Below are 18727 nucleotides of genomic sequence, written 5' to 3' on the forward strand. Positions count from 1 at the left end.
CTCCCAGACCAATTATACACTACTTCTACCAAGTTTGTTGTACGAGAGGCAGTTGAAAAAGAAATATCTCCAAACTTTACTAATTGACGCATAAGAGTGATTTTGGCAGTAAGCCTAGAGTTGACTTTAAGCTTGGAATCTACGCGTGGAGATCATGGAGGGCGGAATTACTGGACATAACAATCATCGTGGCAGCGTGTTCCTTGGGCATGAACTCGAGCTGCTCTTCGGGGGGATTTACCCTCGATGTTTTGCCCTCCTGCAATTTTGCCACGACTTTGCAATCAACGTATAAAAACAGGATTGCTCCCACTATCCCAAACGCTGCTAAGATACCGATTTGCCCGTGCAGGCCCATGCACTGAGGTAAGTAGTAGCTGAAACCACCGGCTCCAAACTGAAATAGAGCAGAGCACTATTAGGTTACGAAATCAGTGCTCCCATTCTATGTCCGTCAAAAGTTCCAGGATTCGGAACTTTTCTGTTCCAATTTCTACCACTTCACGATCGTCAAAAGTTCCAGAATTCCTAATAAATTTTTTCAAAAGCTCTGAGAAGGCTCCGGAAAATGCAAAAGATCCGGAACATTTCAGGACTTTCAAAAGTTCCAGGAAACATTCAGGAAAATCTCAAAAGTTCATTGTCATTGTAATTTTCAAATTTAAGTAAATGGACCACTGGACAAGGTACGAATTTAAGCATTCTGAGACATGTTTCTTAACCAGAATTTCACGTAGAACACGATTCGCGCAACGAAAATTACTGAAATCAACTCCTAACGGAGATATTAACATTTTTATTTCACATTGGTTACAAGGAATTTGAACTGCCCGCTCACAAGAAACTCAAAGCTCTACGTGAGTCAAATCGCGCACTACAACGATTTCAGCAAGCTTCTCAATCGAGCAATGTCCATTTCCCACCGTGTGTTTTTCAAATTACAAGTAATTTGCCATAGCTGAGCCAAAGTGTCAAGATAGAGGTTGTCAGGTATTTTTTATCGCAGAGACGTTTATGATAACGTTCAGCGCGATGTGAATCACGTAGAGCATTGACTTTTCATGAGCGGGTGGTTTTAATTCACGCACCAAGAATCATTAAATATCTTCAGAAGGAGTTAATTTCGGTAATTTTCGTTGTGTGCATCGTGTTTTACGTGAAATTTGAAAGAAGAAACATGTATCAGAATGCTGAAATTCGTACCTAGTCTAGTGGTCCCTTACGCTTTATTGACCCACGAGTAGGAACTTTTTAAATTTTTAGGTTTTTCTTGTAAAATGCAATTTTAGTTTTTGAATTAAGAGAGATGCCTGATTTTCATGAAGATTCCCACCGGTCAAAGTTGCTGAACCTTTCGACTAATCAGCGTTTGTCCCTTGCCTGGACAGAGCAAAATTGACAAAACTATTCCGTGCAACTATTCGTGCTCTCAAGACGCTCATTTTGCCATCATGGGCATTGAAGGCGAACTCGACAGAATGCAGGTCACGCATTGAGGAGAGTAATGTACGTTTGTTGAATGCTGATTGTAACTGCATGGAATTTTCGCTAAAGTGTGTGAGGCTCCGCCCCGTGCAAATCACGAGTAAACTGCTAGTACCCGTTATTAATGAATACAATAATTGAACTTAAAATTGGGTGACGGGCAAAATGTAGGTACTGATATGCATACTTATAAGATGAAGATTATTCGCCCGGTTATGGGTTTTAAGATTGGAGTTGAGATGCTTAGCGGAAAGTTAGGAAAATAGAAATTTTCTTGAAAATAGATCTGATAATTTGTTGGCTGCTGAGTGCTGAGTTCCTGGAATAATGGCATTACAAATAACTCACCTTTACAAAATTGAAAACGGCCGAACACTGAGAACTTTCTTTTCTGAAAATTACGGCTGCCAAGTTGGTCGTGTTTGACAAAGTGTACATTTGGCCTATTCCCATCAGTACACTCGAGAGAAGACATATTGGAACACTAGAAAAATCAAGAATAAGTAGAGAACAGTACTAAATGTATCCCTTCTTTCAGGAATATTCTCATTTTTCTCAAAATGATTTTGATTGCATTTCATTTTGATATTAGAAAGAGGGCCTCTAATAGAAAAAGGCTTTGACCACAAAGGAATTGCTGTAGTTTGTTATTTCGACAATGACAGGTTGACAAAAAAACAACATACGGCCGATAAAATTCTCAGAATTTTCGAAGGAAGAAATTGCGATCTATTTCATTTCTATCACCGTGTTGATATTACTCGTGAAAAATATAATCATTATAATGTTTTACGCTTACGATTCAACGAATAAAATCCTGCTTCTCTCAGGGAGTTTTCGAGAGTGTTTCTGAATGCAATCTAAATATTTTTAATTCCTTGCCCCTTTGTCATTAGGGCATATCTTTATGTCCACGTGAGCCCTGTTTCACATATAAATCTGTGCTTTCTAGGGCTCACGCAGATATCGAGATACGCCCTTACGCAGAGGAGCGACGAATTAACCCTTTGTTGCATGAGCTATTCGTTGATTTTGGAGAGAAAATCTACACTGCACAGTATTTTTTCGACAATAGAGTCAGTTGGAATTGATTTTTGTAGTTTTATTTTTTTTTTTTAAGTTAGGAGATCATACTTAAAATGCTCCCCAAAAATCATTTTTTGCTTTGATTAAATTTCATTTTCCAGCGTAGAAGTAAAGCTGAAAACCATTTGTTGCTTTCATGCAACGCTGTGCAATAAAGGGTTAATGACTCATGCTAACGAAAATAAAAAAATTCCTTCTGCGAATTCGGCATAAAATACCCGCTCACCTGTTGAAAACAGTCCCTACATTCGATGTGTCACCATACACCGAATCATCAGGCATATTTAGTACAGTTAATGCGAAAGCAACCATCGTAGCTAGAGTTCCTGCGATTAAAAATAAACTCCGCTCGTATTTGTGTTCATACTTCTTCTTACATATATATTGAATCACGCCACCTGTTGACAGAAAATTAGATGTGTAGTAAGTGGTTTATCCTGCAGTATATTTGTTGGATATAAATTACAAAAATTCAACGTAATATTGAAAAAAAAACAAAAAAACATTAAATCGTCGCATATCGACGCACAGTGGATCTAGTCAATAGGAGAGGTTGGACAAAATCTGGAAACTTTAACCGCTTATAACTCCATTTATATAAAACCTAAAGGTTCTAAAAGTGGGTTCATTGGTTTTCTCGTAAAATTTTCTACATTTAGCACCACTTTAAATTCAAAATATGACGTACTAAACATCAAAATTTGCAGTTTTAGTAAAAAAAATGTTATGTCCGACCTCTCTAATTAACTAACTTGATCCACTGTGCGACGGTGAAACTACCAGACCACGTATCTCGTTTGCGGTGCTTAAAAAACTCCGTTCCTACTTTTTTTTTTTTTTTTTTTTTTTTTTTTTTTTTTTTTTTAGGAGAACAAATCAATATAATAATTTCTTGACCTTCTCAAGAATTAACTTCAAGTAGTTTTAGATTTAAAAAATAAAGTATATGACAGGAAGTCTACAGCGTCGCAAACCGAAGCACGTGATCTGGAGCTTTCACCGTCGATATGCGGGGAATGTGGAGGTGAGGGTGAACCTGGGCGATTGACGATGCCTAGGATTAGGTCCAAGACATTGATTTTAAGTTCAGTCCAGCTCACGCTGCGAAGTGGAATAAATATGTGGTTTTCGAAAATTTGCTGAATAAATATTCCTTAGTGGCTAATTTTAGTTCCTTAAAAAACAAATGGGTTGACCACCAGTACTTGCCAATTATGACGCCAATTCCAATGAAAATTCCTGTCACTGGAACCAGCTGTTTCGAGTGACCGGGTGCCAAGTTTAAGGTGAAACCAACGCTGCTGATGAATATGACTGAATTGTAAGCTACAACTTGACCTGGAAAAGCGACAATTTTACAACATTAAAATTTTACAACATTTGAATGCTCATATGGCGTTTTCTCTTAGTACGGGGGAGTAAAACTCTCCTTACGTGCCCTTACTTTACTTTATTGCACGTCGTTTATTAATGTTTCCAACCGGTTTAAGAAACACCATAGCTGTGTAAAGTTCCGTAAGTTCACATTACCTATAGCAAGTGTCTCGAGAGAGTCTGTCGAGTCCGTCTTTGGATTTCTTTGGACTCAATAAGAAGAATCAATTTCCGAGAAATTCTTTCCTTCAATTATGCATGATACAATTTATCGTACATAGGTTTAATACCGTCATGCGCATGCTAAGAGAATAGCGCGTGTTTAGTACATGCATGTGTGTTGTGAGGTTTATTGCCATCGCGTTTCTTCAAACCTTGAAGGAAGCTAAGGAAAAACGCCGTATGAGCCTTTGGGCGTTGCCAAGTTTTCTTTGATAAAACACGGATTCCCGGGTAAACTAATGAATATTTTATTTCCGATTTTTCAGATAATTTTGTTCGCAATTTCACCTTACGTTCCTGAAAATTCGAAGATATTCATAACATTCCTTAAAAATAAACATTTTATCGAAGGAAATTTGGCAACTCTCGAATGTTCATACAGCGTTCTTCCTTAGCACGAATATATACGCTAGTTGATCGGTCGTATAAACCTATGGAAAAGGATCGATAAACACGGTGTTCACAATGAACACCATAATAATCGATATTTTACTGTAGCTTCAAATGGAGAAATATCGATAATCGATAATCGACCACTGAAAAATACACACCAGAGAAGAAGAAGATAGGCGAGAGACAGAGCATGTCGGGATCGATGAAGACTTTCCATGACTTAACGAGGGCCTCCAAGAATCCGTTGTTCCCAGGGGACCTTTTTTTAGGGGGAGCGTTTGGGTCCTCGGAGGCAGGAGGCCGAAGAAAGCAGAAAAGAAAGACAGCTAAGGCAGCGATCCCGACAAGAACGTGGACGATGAGCAAACGAGTCTCCGGATCCACTTTCGCTTTCTCATCCAGAAGGAAGAAAAGGATCAGGTGACCCGCGATTGGCCTGCGCGGAAAATACCACACTCAAAGAAAAATAATAAGCAAATTTCACATCTAAAAACTAAGACTCACATTTGGACCACGTTTAGCAGAGAGGAACCAAGCTACATCAGCTACTTCCAAATTTAAGGGGGCCATTTAATTTTTTTAAAAGAGGACGTTTTTCGGATTCCTTTGAAGAATTTAGGTAATTTGCTCATTAGCACCATGGAGGAGATTCACTGAAAATTCCGCATAGAAAATCCGTACATTCAATTACGTGTAGAAATTAAATTGCCCCTTTAAATTTGGCAATAGGTAATGAGGTTTGGTTCAGTGTTAGAAAATCGGCATGAAGTATTAGCAGCCATTTGGCCAGCAACTTTTTTTCTTACGGGCCATCTCAGATTTCTTAGTGGCCAAAATGAAAAATTGCCCTTTCAAAATGTCTTGAGTCAGGAATACGCTGGAAAATCCCCAAAACGGAGTTTAACAACGATTCGCTAAGCGGCTAGACTTGGCCACTAGTTTCATTTCTTAGCGGCTAAAGGCGATTTCTTACCGGCAAACTTCTGTTTGGCCGCCGGCGTGTGTTTCAAACATTGGTTTGGTTTCTTTCTGCCTAATGCGGTTCATTTAAGTGCAGTATTACTGACTTTACGATGGGCTGAGTTAACATACTTCTCGACCCGTAAGGCGAGTAAAACTACTCTCTGGCATGAAAATAAAGTCTTTTAATAAGCGTTCCATTCAACGGAATATAAGATTTGGAGAAAAAAGATACAGAGAATACGAAATTCAAATGCACCTTGGATTTTGAAAAACCAACTTGTGAGTATGGTCCAATCTTCAGAGTATACTCATGCCTAAAGTTGAAACATGCGTATTTTAATAAATTTCGAAGACTTGGAATCTCCGATTATGTTGTATTTAATGAAAAGGAAACTAACCAAAATATCCCTTCAATATGTTCTGAGAATATTGGTGAAAACTTGATATAAATTCAAAAAAAACAAGAAGAAATGTATGCTTTATTCTCGTTTGAAAAAATAAAACAAGAACGGAGAATACTACTTACTTTACGTGCAATTGGGTATTGTTCGCCCGTAGACATCGATCGATATTAAACAAGATGTTTAAATGTTGAACAATTGTATACGTGATTTTGTTTGCCTTCCATCTCAATCATAAACTCTCCTTCTTTTGGACATCTAATTGTGGAAGTCCGTGCGTTTTGAGCTTTTTGTGCCGCCATTATTATAGTTATGAATCGAGTTTCTCGAATTGAAATGTCAATACTTCAAGGAGTAATTCTAATCGTGCATTATCAGAATTTTTTGCAGCATAACATGTTTTCTCTACACGCCATTTTGATGGTTAATAAAGGACTTCAATGTTTAAAAAGAAACTAACTATTGTTTTAAATATTGCAGCTACAATTATCGATCGAGTGGTGTGAGGTAGTGGGCCATTTACAGGCGTTCTATCCAGCCATGCTGGAAATGTCAAATCTTTAGAAGATCCGTGCTTGGGGGGGGGGGGGGAGGAGGAGGATTAAACATCTCTGTAAACCGAAGCTCCTGACATATCTCTTACCTTTACATTTTATTTCCGTTATAAATATTCCCATTTAGTTGATAGCTGGTCTAAGTGGCCGAAAGCAGTCGACTTTTTCCTCTTTTTTCATCAGGCCTTCGAGGAATTACTTTATAATTTTGTCTAATATTAGCCCCAATGAAAAAATATACAAGGTAAAATAGTAATATTATAGCTTAAAGAATAGGTCCGCCGTATATATCCGTAATATATCCGTATTTTGGCTCCACATTTTCGGCAGCTTTGATGATGCGTTTTCTTAGGATCTGGCCCTGCGCATGATACAATCTAATTTTTTGAGAAATGAAGTCGATTGTTCAATATAAATTCATTCTTACGCAGCACAAAGTACGAGCCAAAAAACGCTCGTGTCTCTTGATATCGTTTTTGGCGTAGAGTTGTCGATGAGGTACGTCCCTTGCGCGGTCCATAACAACGCGTGTGTGAGACCATTCAAGGCACACGTTGGGAATATAACCAAAGGGTCGTCAAAGTAAAAAGCAGCGTTGTAGGCTCTGAAACATTTCAATAATGCCAATGTCAATTTTAAATTCAGAATTACAGAGCGGATGGGAACAAGCATGAACCCGAAGCAGGAAAATGTTTTTCATAAAGAGGAGGGTCTCCTCCAGGGGATCAATTTTTGAATCATCATCGAAAGACCTTAATCAATAAATTGCATTTCTCAAATAGGGATTTGTTGATTATGGGAATTTGATAACAATTTAAAAATCAACCCTCTGTCCACTTTGTTGCTGTCCAACCTCTGATAGGTGCTCCCTCTGCACCCTGTAGCACCCGTGCGTATCATGGTAAAAAGGTTTCAGGACATTTTGTCAACGATTTTTTGTCCTTTTGTGCCCAGTAGTTTACGCCCACACGTAAAATAAGCAACGGCGACTTGGTCCAAGCGTTATATTTTAGTCGGTATGTAAAATTATATTGACAATATGGAAATGAGAAATTGAAAGAGAAGGAGATGTTGTTATGGTTGCTCATTTTCTAAATGAAATGGTTTTACTTTCTCCTTTTGAATCATCTTTCTAAATTGTCATTGGTGAATATTTGGTTTTATTCCTATCCTTAAAATATTCGATGTACAATATACCTTATATATGTATAGGTGCTTTTTTTATTTTTATTTTTTAATTTTTCTTTACGAAATTATAAAGAGCTTTGGAAATCATTAAATTTGACACGGAACCACCAATATTTAAAAAAACACACATTATATTATTATTTTCCTTTGATGAATTGATACATTTTTTCCCCCATCAATTTAAATGAGAATAATCAATGCAGAGTGTGCAAACATTTCAAAATCATGAGTTAAAAAACGCTGACTATGCGAGTATAAATATTAAAGCCTAATAGAGCGGAGCGGCGTGCTGCCAGCGCGAGAGGCTCTTTGGCGCCTACAAACCTAAGTGGATACTTCACACATTGCACAATGCTTGAAGTATCCACTTAGGTTTGAAGGCGCCAATGCGCTGGCCGCCCGCCTGCCGTGCGGCGGCGCCTGAAGCAACTATTTCACAACAGAGGTGATGCACAGTATTATACGAAATTGAACGTATTAAGAATGACAGGCATCCTTCAAAAGTACAGATCTTTCCTCGCAAAATAAATCAAGATACTTATCGTACACTGGAAAAATCTAAGAGCCTTTAGCTGAGGAAAATGTAGAGGTTCATCCAGTTCAGGTATAACAGGGTGGGAAAATCTTGAAAGATAATTAAGTCCTGTTACACCAAAGAGGTGTAGAGAGTTTTAGTGAATTTTGTCTCATGGAATTGACGCTCCCCCATTTTTACCAAAACTCTCAACTATATTTTATTCTCCGTTGGACCAAACAGACAAAACATAAAAACAAGCAAACCTTATTCTTCCAAGACATTTTACATTTTCATTCAAAAACGTCGTGAGCAATTGTCGTTTGTATTTACATGTACCAATTAACTTTGGGTCTCAACTGGCACGTGGACCAAAACTCCCGTGCCGAAAAAACGCGTGGACGTAAATTACTGGAAAAAACAGGTGCGCGGACAAAAAATCGTTGACGAAATGTCCTGTAGCCGGTAAAAAAAACACAGGTCATTATACTAATATTTGAACGCAGTAGTAGAGACTAATATTTGCTAAAAATAAAAAAAAAGAAAATGAAAACCAGTCGGTAGAATTTTTAAAATTAGTTCAGAAAAAAGCACATTCCGCAGACAGAAACCATCATATGGTGACGATGATAGTAAATTTACATTTACTGTAATTTTACGGAAGAAGCACAATGTAACAAAAATATTGAGATAACTCTACAATGGGCCTGTTGCAAACTTTTGCTAGAGCAAAAATAAGAGTTGTTTCTTCTAGATAATGCCTCAAAAATCACGATGAGCGCAACGGCAAAGTCTGAAATGCACTCATAACTTCACAGTCTGCGTAAGAAATTTGCGGTTTTTTGAGCTTCCCGCTTCAAAAGCGATACTACGGCACAGGTGAACATTTTGTAAAAGGAGTCGTTCCATCGTCGGCAATACTCATCATGGCCGACGCCAATCCGCCAAAACACGTGTGATGGGACGAGATAATACCTGAACTGGATTAGACCAGATAACAATCGGCGTGTTTTAACGTTCATGTTTTCCACGCCCGAATTGATTGACCTTGAACTCTCCTCGAATTACGCGCGGAACTGCGCGCAAGCGTCGGCCATGATGAATTCTAACAAAATGTTCACTTGTGCCGTAGTATCGTTTTTGAAGCGGGAAGCTTAAAAAAACGCAAATTTCTTACGCAGATTGTGAAGTTATGAGTGCATTTCAGACTTTGCCGATGCGCTCATCGTGATTTTTGAGGCATTATCTATAAGAAACAACTCTTATTTTTGCTCTAGCAAAAGTTTGCAACAGGCCCATTGATGCAATGAAATTCCCGTTCTTTATATCATTACATTACAAAATTTACATTCAAACTTTTAACATCATTTGGTCAACAAATATCGCTTTAAAACGATGAATAAAATAAGTTCCATCTGAAAGAGAGGGAAGGAAATCATTTACAGTTCAAAAAGTTTGCAACTTGTTTCAATTTTATTCAAATAATTTCGATAAGAGGAGTTCTCCTTCAATTAGTGGATAGACAACATGCAAAATACTCGGGCCACAATTGCAATAATCTTACCATGTAATGATTTGCAATTAATTGCAATCTGTGCTACTTGGGAATGAAGATTGGATCACACCAAGAGGCAGTGACAGTAAAGAGACGACGCCACCAAAGGCTGGTATTAAACGAAAGATAATGTTTTTTGGTAGGCTAGATGAATACGGTGAAAAATTCAAATTTCGAAGAAATTTAACTTACACGTCACCCAGAGATCCAATTATCAGAGCCACCTTTACCCCGGTAACCGTCAAAATTGAGGGACCAAGCCATAAACTCAGTGATAAAATGATGTAATCTATTGCCAAACAAATGTAGCCCTTCTTTGACTCTCCACCCTCTACTTCCTCATGCCCCTCGCCAGCCAGTAAAGCCTCCTAAAAGTCATTAACAGTAAATTATGAAATTTTCAAAATAACATTCGAAACAAGAAGTTTACACGGAGAAAAAAAACTCGTGCGTGGGACCCGAAGTTTAGGTCATATGGATCTCTGAAGTTTTCAGATTGAGCATCTGAACACTTTAGGTCTAGCTGCCGAAGTTCGGATCATACATCTGAAACTTCAGTTCTTACATCTGAAGTACTTCAGATGTGAGAACCGAAGTACTTCGGATGTGAGATCCGAAGTACTTCGGATGTGAGAACCGAAGTACTTCAGATGTAAGAACTGAAGTTTCAGATGTATGATCCGAACTTCGGCAGCTAGACCTGAAGTGTTCAGATGCTCAATCTGAAAACTTCAGAGATCCATATGACCTAAACTTCGGGTCCCACGTACGAGTTTTTTTTCTCCGTGTAGGTTGTAAACACTGATAAGAGAAAGAGAGAAGAGATAAGCTTCAAATGTGTTAAGCGTCACCAAAATAAATTTGGGATGAGGGTTTTCGCTGTGGGAAAATTCACTCTCTAACTAAAAATCCGAGTTGCCTCGATGCTTTACCTGCACGGAGAAAAAAAACTCGTGCGTGGGACCCGAAGTTTAGGTCATATGGCTCTCTGAAGTTTTCAGATTGAGCATCTGAACACTTTAGGTCTAGCTGCCGAAGTTCAGATCATACATCTGAAACTTCAGTTCTTACATCTGAAGTACTTCAGATGTGAGAACTGAAGTACTTCGGATGTGAGAACCGAAGTACTTCAGATGTGAGAACCGAAGTACTTCAGATGTAAGAACTGAAGTTTCAGATGTATGATCCGAACTTCGGCAGCTAGACCTAACGTGTTCAGATGCTCAATCTGAAAACTTCAGAGATCCATATGACCTAAACTTCGGGTCCCACGCACGAGTTTTTTTTCTCCGTGTGAGTACCGAGCCGAAAAACATTTAGAATTGCGGTACAATTTAACACTCTTCCTTTCAAATTTTAATGGATTGGAGGCGAAATTCACTTTATTACCACTCTAATCAGAGGGGGATTTCTTTATTCGTTTGCTTTTTGTTGGTTTTTTTTTTCTTTCTCTGTGCGTGTCACCAAATGGTTTCAAAATATTTGAGGAAACCAGAGGGAAATTTCTAGGGAACTTTTTAAGATTCACCCACCGCGTAATCAAACGCTTTGAGGGTGCCGCGCTAGGAATAAATATTACTATCGATACCACTCATGTTAAATTACTGACTTAAGTACTTTGGCTTTTTTTTCACGAGAGCCCTTCTGCTCAATGATAACTCCAGCCCGTGTCTATCAACCATCTAAAGCCATGTAAAACAGTTGCTATTGAAAATAGATACTCCTTACATCCATTTTAAGTGTGTGCAGCCACAATTTTTGTGAGTCTTCTTGATATTAAAGCCTAGATAAGTGCGTTAAAAGTGCATACGATAAAATGATGTTAAAAGATGCCGCCAGCGCTCTTAACGAGCTACATGAGCAAGAGTAGCATCTTCGGTTTTGCGCAATAACTTCGCACCTTTCCTTTAAACGGGTAGAATTAAGCAGCGGGAGTGACAAACGGTGGACCCATGGAACCTTGCATTATTTCCCCGCAGAAATTTCTCGATCCTCTTAAAGATCAATCAAGGTACTGACCTGTATACTGACGAAGGCTGTCGTTGACATGGTAAGCACGAGGAAACAAACCCCAAGGTAGATCAAATTGAAATCTCGCTTGTTGCAGAACATTATCAAACTTTGTTTAACACAATTTACTGTGATTCGCCGTCCTATCCAGCAACGCTACACAAAACTGAATTATTTACTTTTTACACGTGTATACTAATAAAGATTCACAACACTTCACCTTAGTGTTAGCGAGATATTTACGAAAATTAATGCATCCCTCCCACACTGTTAGGAAATACCCGGTTCGAGTCCGAATTTTCAGTTTCTGGTCATTCGGTGGACAAGTCCGCATTGCCGTTTGGTCGAATTTATATCACCAAAGAATTCATTGATATCTCGGTATTTGGCGCAGGCACTAGAGTTATTTGCGTGTAAGCACTGAATTACTTCCTCAGCGGCGCGTAAAAGAAAGGGAGTAGGATATCACACTCCGGAGACGCAAATTTGTTGGCTAGCCCCACTCATGCGTCTGAGGCCCTAGGTTTTCTGTTAAGTGGATTAATTGGTCGGAGACAGTTATTCGTCGGCGATCATGGGAGTTTCCATTGCAGTTGCGAAAGAACGGAGCTGGTGTTGACCCGAATGGTCAACCAAAACAGACAGGATTTAGAGCTGCGACACCAAGAATTGGCGAATGTCTCGAAATTGATGAGCTCAGTTATAAATTTGGACGTATTTCTGCCGTAGGAAACTAGGTGCATATGCTGCCGTGATAGCGAAGAGAGCCGTAAATGCAAAAATGAAGTTTTGAGAAAACGGGCTCAGGAGCCTCTGACAAGAACATTTTATTGAAAGAAGCCTTTGTTCTTTGTCAAATTGCCACAAATCGTCCGGAAGACTCCTAGAAATCGTATGGATGATTAAAAATCGACTGATTTTATTTCCATTACATCAAAAGGGTATTTTTCGTTTTCATGCTAGTATATTGTTAGGCAAGACAGGCGTAAGTACTATCTTCTGCATGCTTTCGTGGTTGCGTTTTGAACGCACAACAAACACATTTTCAGGTTAGAAATTGGCAGAAGAGGGCGGCACCTTACAGGAAAGCACTGTTTTCATTGGCTCTCATGCACCTGCGGCTGTCTTGAAAAAAACTATGTCATTTTTTGTGCACTTAAGGCTTTCTCATACGTCTTGTTTTCATTAAATTAGGATGAATTTTGCTGTTTTAGCTGCCTCAGTAATTTCATTTAAAAAAGTTTAGACGAATTTTGAAGTAAACTCGATTTCGAAAATTGTGCACTTACGGCTCTCTTCGCTATCACGGCAATATGGCGTGAGCCCTGTTGTGCATATATTATTATAGGTCTCAGGGCTCATGTCCCAATGCACATAGTTCCGTTTCGCAGAAATACGTCCATTAAAGACTGCTTACAAACTGAAATCGGGGTTTTTAAAGCTATATTTTTGCACGGAGAAAGGTAGTTAGGTTCAAATCGGATACGGTAGTTCCGTTTAAGTAACTGCAGTTTCCGGTCACAGTAACCGACATTTGATGCAGCTAACAGAAATTCAGTTCCTATGATTGGAAATTTCGGTTTGGTAACCGGTACTGAAAAACCTCGGTGTTCAACATGAACCGAGATTCAACATCTGTGAGCGAACGTCTTTTTCAGTGTAATTGACCTGTTGCAAACTTCAGCCAGGCCAAAAAAAAAAAAAGAATTGTAGCTATTAGTAAATTGCTCAAAAATAGCGATGAGCGCATCGAAAAAGTCTCAAATATACTCCTAATTTCACGATCTGTGTAAGAAGTATTCGTTTTTTAAAGCTTCCCGCTTGAAAAACGATACTACGGCACAGGTGAACATTGTAAGAGGAGTCGTGCCTTCCAACCCTTGCGCTCCGGGATGCCACCCATTATTCAACATGGCTGACGCTTTCGCACGATAATCGCGAGGAAGCACCATCGTCTTTATCAACATAAGGAAAATGCAAATATAAACACGCTAGTCGGTAAAAAATCCCGTCTCGTCAAGTGTGTTTTGGCAGGTTTGCGTCAGCCATGTTGAATATTGCGTAATATTCTAGTGCACAAGGGATGGATGTAACAAGTCCTCTTATGAAAGTTTCACCTGTATCGCATAATCGTTTTTTTAAGCGGGAAGCTTAAAAAAAGGCATATTTATCACACTAATTGTGAAATTAGGAGTGAATATCAGACTTTCTTGATCCACTCACCGCGAGTTTTGAGCAAGTTTCTATGAGAGACAGCTCTTGCCTAAGCTCTAGCTGAAGATTGCAACAGCCCCATTTTTCTTTCCTTTTTCTGAAGTTTTTATGGTAGAAGACTCTTTAAGGTTGTTAACCAATCGATTAGGCAACTAGACGGGGAAAACTTAGACATTATTGCCGGGGGAAAAACGAAAACAAGAAATCCTGACTATACTCCAAATCACAGGAAACGTTTGCCTACGCGGCAATGCCTGCACGGGCACACGGACTTTATGTCCACTTTTTTTTACGTCCACAGACTTTTCGTCCACAGTTCTAAAGCCCACACTATTTTTCATCAGTTTAAAAGGGAATAATCAATGCAGAGAGTGCAAACATTTCAAAATCATGAGTTGAAAAACGCTGACTCCGCGAGTATAAATATTAGAGCCTAACACAAAGCGGAGCGGCGTGTTAGCAGCGCAGAACGCGCATAGGCGCCTACAAACCTAACGGGATACTTCGCGCATTGCGCAACGCGTGAAGTATCCCGCTAGGTTTGTAGGCGCCTACGCGCGTGTCACGCTGGTTGCCTGCCGCGCCGCAACGCTTTTGTTCTCTTTCATGACTTGATTCATGAATGAAATGTTTTTAAGAATGAAGGTAGTAGTGGTATGCATTTATTTTTGAGGTGGTTCCTGTCATTTAAATGAGAAGAAAAAAATGTGGACATAACATGTCCACAATTTGGAAAATTTTGGACATATTCATTGTTGACATTAAATCATGTGGACTTAATAAAGACTGGACTTGACGTTTAATGGACATAAATAGCGGTGGACATTTATTTAATGGATGAAAGTTAGGTGGACATAAAGTCCAGAAAGCCCTGCACTTGATACAGATACTGCCCTTTCAGTATGTACTTAATCCGTCATGCGTCATTTAAATAATTTATAATACTTGGGGAATACGATTGAATATGGGAAGTACGAGCATACTTACTTTTTAAAACTAGACTTATCTGAAGTCTATTTAATAAATTCAAGAAAATTTACCTATTAAGAAACTCTGAACGCACAAGTGTTAATTTCAGCTTTTCAGCGAATAAAGCAAGCAGATTTCAAATTTATTTGCGAAAACGCGCAAGAAAAATAATCAAAGAGGCAGTTGAGGCGCTTTGTCACTTAGCAGTTATGAATGTAACGTGAATGTATCACCATTTTTTATGGGAGGATTACAAAGTAAAAGGACATTATAAGATAAAATAGTTTTTTTTTTCTTTTTTAAAAAAATAATGTTCTACTCATTATTTTTTTCACAATTTCAAGAGTAAAGTAATGGAATAAATTCCTGAAACAAATAAACTTTGAAACAAAGATTGTTGATACTCTTACATTATTATATTATCTACATACCTAGACTTTTATTTAGTTATTTACAAGGAATGTTATCATCATTTGTTTATCTCTAAAAATTTTGCTCACAAAAGAGGTATTTTTCTCGCTGCACATGCCTCTTTTTCGGTTTTCGCCCGACACACCTTGCGATAAGTGCGGTCCGCTCCTTATCGTACAGTAACAATCATGTTTCAATTAAGGTTACATTTTAAGGTATTTCACCCCAAAAAAGACCCCGTACTTGCACGTATATTACAGCCCTTCTCTTAAAATAAAAAAATAATATGTACAAATTTCAAAATTTGATGCTAGGAACTGCAAGAAAATTGCGAGAACCCCGTGTATTCACTTCAAATTACAATCAGTCTAGACAGTCCTATGTAGACGAGAACCGCAAATCTGAAAGGGTTGTATTGCTAGACATAATGATCATTGTCGTAGCGTGTTCTTTCGGCATGAACTCCTGTTCCTCCGGTTGCTTCTCATTTTCGCTCTTCAGTTTGTTCACTGTCCGGGCGTCGACGACAAGGAATAAGATCAGGCCCACAATTCCAAATGAAGCTAGAATGGCGACCTGGTAGTGAAGACCCAGGAACTGACAGTAAAAGTAGGTCATGCCACTTGCACCAAACTAAAAACATTGGAAAAATGAATGAATATGCTTTAATAGTCATTTCAAAGTTACACGTTTTTGATGGATGTGTAAGGGTTAACGAGGGAATTTGTCTGGAAATATCAATAAAATAATTGAGAAGCCGATTGTGAGACCAAACATTTTGTCTTGTCACATTGCTCTTACAATAACACGGGGAATTTTTTTTTCTTGTACTAACTGCTGTAAAAAGGGTTAGATATGAAATTTACATAGAGTAAGGGTAATAATAAGGTTACCTTGACGAAATTGAAAATCGCTGAACATTGCGAGCTTTGCTGGCGGAACATGACAGCTACAAGATTCGTTGTATTTGAAAGCGTGTACATTTGACCGACTCCGATCATAAAACTTGCCAGAAGACAGATAGGAACGCTGAAAGAAAATTTTCAGGGTCTTTAAAGCAACTATCTCATTCAAAAATGCATAATGATTGTTTAACTCAGGAACCATGTATATAATTCGCAATTTTTCAAAAGTTTAACTTGTGATTGAACTTTTTACACATAATACCGACTGCCTGTCATATTTTTGGAAGTATTCGTCGTGGAGAAGTTTCCATGAATGCAATGTAATTAATAGAAACTGAAATGAATGGTACCTGAATTTTTTTTTAAGATTCAGTACTGATTACAATGGGCCTGTTGCATGCAAGAGATACAGCCGCGCGAATAGACTTTTTAGAGGTTAAATGACACGAAAATTACGATGGTCACATTAAAAAAGTCTGAAATACACTCCTTACTGCGCAATTTGCGTTGTCAGGAACGCGCTTTTTCAAATTTCCCGCGTCTGAGGGCAGTTTTCTAATCACCGGAAACGAGCAAACGGCGCGGGCTCGGTGATTTCCGGAAGATGCCGAGTCGTTGTTGTTGTTGTTATTTTTTCCTTCAGTTTGTTTACAAACCCAACGTGATCTCCTATTGTGGTCCATATACGCTTTATGCGGTAACCAAATCGATCAACTTTTAAATATCCAACGCAATCCTCCTACATTTCATTTCACGATATCACGAGCTCCGATTTTTAGGTTATGTTGTCAGTTTTAGTTGACCGGAAATAGCCGCGAGTTGCCGTTAAAAAACTGCCCCGAGACGCGGGAAATTTGAAAAAGCGCGTTCCTAACAACGCAAATTGCGCAGTAAGGAGTGTATTTCAGACTTTTTTAATGTGACCATCGTAATTTTCGTGTCATTTAACCTCTGAAAAGTCTATTCGCACGGCTGTATCTCTTGCATGCAACAGGCCCATTTCTATCGCTGAAAACTTAATGTTGTTTTTGTATTGGCACTTTATATACGGCTCGAGGTGACGGCCGTTTAAGTCTTGGTCAGTTTAGAGAAAATATTAGAATATACAACAAAATCAACCGTAAACCAAACAAAAGAGCATTTTTTCTGTTATTGTACTCTTATTCAAGTATTTTTGCTGCATCAGAGTTATTTTTGATATTTTAATGCACCAAAATGAACAGCCAATGGCTTTTTTTAATATGTATAGAATTATGGGACCAGACTTGAATTAAATAGCGTAGTATTTTATTTTTTAAAAAGAAATTGAACCTTTGTTGTTGACGCTACCGAATATATTCCTTCTGAGGGATGTTACAGAAAATCTCTCAAAACTCTCGTATCTGATATTAAATACGACATAATGATGTTGGAGATCAAACCAGCATCATCACTTAAAACTTTCACGGTATTTTCTTCGAATAGAGAAGAAAAATCAATAAAGTTTTAAAGGCGTTGAGAAAAAAAAATGACGTTAAATAGTTTTCTTTGTAGAAAATAGGTCATCTAAATATCTAATAGGTTAAAATTTTCACGGTATTTCCTTCGAATAGAGAAGAAAAATCAATAAAGTTTTAAAGGCGTTGAGAAAAAAAAATGACGTTAAATAGTTTTCTATGTAGAAAATAGGTCATCTGCAACGGCGCAAACCGAAGAGGTACACATTTTCTGCAGTTTTATCATGGATATGTTAGCTGGATGAAGTAACGTTGTGCATATTATCTCACCTGTTGAACACGATGCCGACATTTTCAGTGTCCCCAAATACGGCATCGTTGGGGAAATTGAGGACGGTTAGAACAAAAGATATTATATAACAAAATTGGCCTGCCGAAAGGAATAGACTTCTCTCGTAGTCAAACTTGCATTTTTTCTTGCATAAGTACTGCACTATGCCGCCTGTTAAGAATACAAAGAAATTTATTAAGCATGTTACAGTTACACACTAACGTGGTGAAAACTGACTGGATCCTCTTAAAAGAAGGTCACTATGGAGAGAGTATACTGATGAACATGAAGCAATGTTGATTTTGCGGCTCTACCGCTTTCTTACCTCGAGATTTAACACTAGGAAAAACTCTTAAAATCCCAAGACGCTCATAAATCTATTAGAGGCTGTCCTGAAATGACGAAGGATTGATTTTTTATTTTATACGCCTCCCCCCTTTCTTCGTGTCAGATGTGTGCTAGGTAGCGTTAATCCCCTCCCTTCTACACAATTTAAAAATTACGCCAGGGTTAGGTCAGCCCCCCCCCCCATATCAGTCAGTGAAAATCGGGACTTTGTGTTGCATTCGATCGAAATTTTCGTGATGGGTGCTTCACGCCGAGTTAATCGTTGCTCTTCGGCTTGATTTAGGTAAATTTAAGGCACCCCTTGAAGCCCTCTCCTCTCGGACTCTGACGTCATCCATCAACGGCTCTGTTGATCTAAATTGACTAAT

At 38.5% G+C, this 18727-nt stretch overlaps 2 protein-coding genes across 2 annotated transcripts in view; both read right to left on the reverse strand.

Annotated features, from left to right (window-relative positions):
• Positions 1-30: 30 nt before the first annotated feature.
• Positions 31-12453, reverse strand: LOC109044036 (UNC93-like protein MFSD11). The gene is made up of 8 exons (XM_019061508.2): positions 11755-12453; positions 9928-10103; positions 6906-7082; positions 4719-4996; positions 3781-3909; positions 2798-2969; positions 1834-1969; positions 31-397 (listed from the first exon to the last, which is right to left on the reverse strand). Exons 1-8 carry the CDS (start codon positions 11845-11847, stop codon positions 140-142), a joined length of 1419 nt encoding a protein of 472 aa, XP_018917053.2. The 5' UTR covers positions 11848-12453; the 3' UTR covers positions 31-139.
• A 2743-nt stretch (positions 12454-15196) lies between these two features.
• Positions 15197-18727, reverse strand: part of LOC109044027 (UNC93-like protein MFSD11) — a 38277-nt gene continuing 34746 nt past the window's right edge. Inside the window, exons 7-9 of the mRNA XM_072306265.1 lie at positions 18011-18182; positions 16233-16368; positions 15197-15972 (exon numbers count right to left, since the gene is read on the reverse strand). Of these exons, the coding sequence (XP_072162366.1) occupies positions 15718-15972; positions 16233-16368; positions 18011-18182 (563 nt within the window). The 3' untranslated portion in view covers positions 15197-15717. The remainder of the gene's footprint in view (positions 15973-16232; positions 16369-18010; positions 18183-18727) is intronic.

Source organism: Bemisia tabaci, chromosome 1, assembly GCF_918797505.1.
Source record: "Bemisia tabaci chromosome 1, PGI_BMITA_v3".
Taxonomy (NCBI): Eukaryota; Metazoa; Arthropoda; class Insecta; order Hemiptera; family Aleyrodidae; genus Bemisia; species Bemisia tabaci.

Coding starts and splice junctions, on each gene's coding strand:
- LOC109044036 (XM_019061508.2), bottom strand. CDS start 11,847: ATGTTCTGCAACAAGCGAGATTTCAATTTGATCTACCTTGGGGTTTGT. Junction 10,104..11,754: donor CAGCCTTCGTCAGTATACAG/GTCAGTACCTTG, acceptor AATGACTTTTAG/GAGGCTTTACTGGCTGGCGA. Junction 7,083..9,927: donor ATTGGATCTCTGGGTGACGT/GTAAGTTAAATT, acceptor GAAATGTTTCAG/AGCCTACAACGCTGCTTTTT.